The 1035-nt window shown below is 62.3% G+C and overlaps 1 protein-coding gene across 1 annotated transcript; it reads left to right on the top strand.

The window, feature by feature from the left end:
• Positions 1 to 151: 151 nt before the first annotated feature.
• Positions 152 to 760, top strand: LOC115284606 (ephrin type-A receptor 2-like; the record flags this gene model as incomplete). The annotated part of the gene is made up of 2 exons (XM_029931156.1): positions 152 to 411; positions 611 to 760. Coding segments are annotated over 2 exons (410 nt in total), but the record flags the coding sequence as incomplete, so codon positions are not given.
• Positions 761 to 1035: the final 275 nt, after the last annotated feature.

Raw genomic sequence — 1035 nt, 5'->3', positions numbered from 1 at the left:
GGTCCAGGGTGCCCTGCTGTACCTGGGGGCTGGTATCTGAGGGCTGGGGGTCCAGGGAGTCCTGCTGTGCCTGGGGGCTGGTGTCTGAGGGCTGGGGTCCAGGGTGCCCTGCTGTACCTGGGGGCTGGTATCTGAGGGCTGGGGGATCCAGGGTGCCCCACTGGGCCTGGGTGCCGGTGGCTGAGCCCCGTACTCCGGCAGGAGAAGGACGGCGAGTTCAGCGTGCTGCAGCTGGTGGGCATGCTCCGGGGCATTGCGGCTGGCATGAAGTACCTGGCCAACATGAACTATGTCCACCGCGACCTGGCTGCCCGCAACATCCTCGTCAACAGCAACCTGGTCTGCAAGGTGTCCGACTTCGGCCTGTCCCGCGTGCTGGAGGATGACCCCGAGGCCACCTACACCACCAGCGTAAGTGCTGGGGGCCGCTGTCCTTCTGGGGGAGAAGGGCTTGAGGGCGAAGCAGCCTTCACTCTGTGCCCTTGAGCACTGACCTCGGGAGGCGAGGACATGATGCACGGAAGAGGGGCCCTGACTCTGTGTGGCCTGGCTGCCGTAGTCCTGGGGCTGGCCAGAGGGACAGTGGTGACTGGGTCTGGGTCCCCCGCAGGGCGGCAAGATTCCCATCCGCTGGACAGCCCCGGAGGCCATTTCCTACCGCAAGTTCACCTCGGCCAGCGACGTGTGGAGCTATGGCATCGTCATGTGGGAGGTGATGACGTACGGCGAGCGGCCCTACTGGGAGCTGTCGAACCATGAGGTAGGCCCCCTGGCCCTGCCCACCCTCTCCTGAGCCGAACTGAAACCCTTTGTTAGTTTCCAAACCCTAGCGGCTAGGCAGAGAAGAGTTTTGGGGGCTAGTCTTCATCCGGTACATTCAATAAATGTTTATTGAGCGCCTACTATGTGCCAGGCCTTGTGCTGGACTCCAGATCCAGTCCCTGCTTATAGTCAGTGGAAAGACAAGGAAACAAGCTAATGGGGGGCGGGGATAGGGGGTATGTGTGCATTCCTGTGTCATGCACCTGTGTGTGT

The sequence above is a fragment of the Suricata suricatta genome, unplaced genomic scaffold (genome assembly GCF_006229205.1).
Source record: "Suricata suricatta isolate VVHF042 unplaced genomic scaffold, meerkat_22Aug2017_6uvM2_HiC HiC_scaffold_11962, whole genome shotgun sequence".
Taxonomy (NCBI): Eukaryota; Metazoa; Chordata; class Mammalia; order Carnivora; family Herpestidae; genus Suricata; species Suricata suricatta.
The sequence above is the reverse complement of the archived record's forward strand: the minus strand, read 5'-3'. Positions and strand labels throughout refer to the sequence as shown.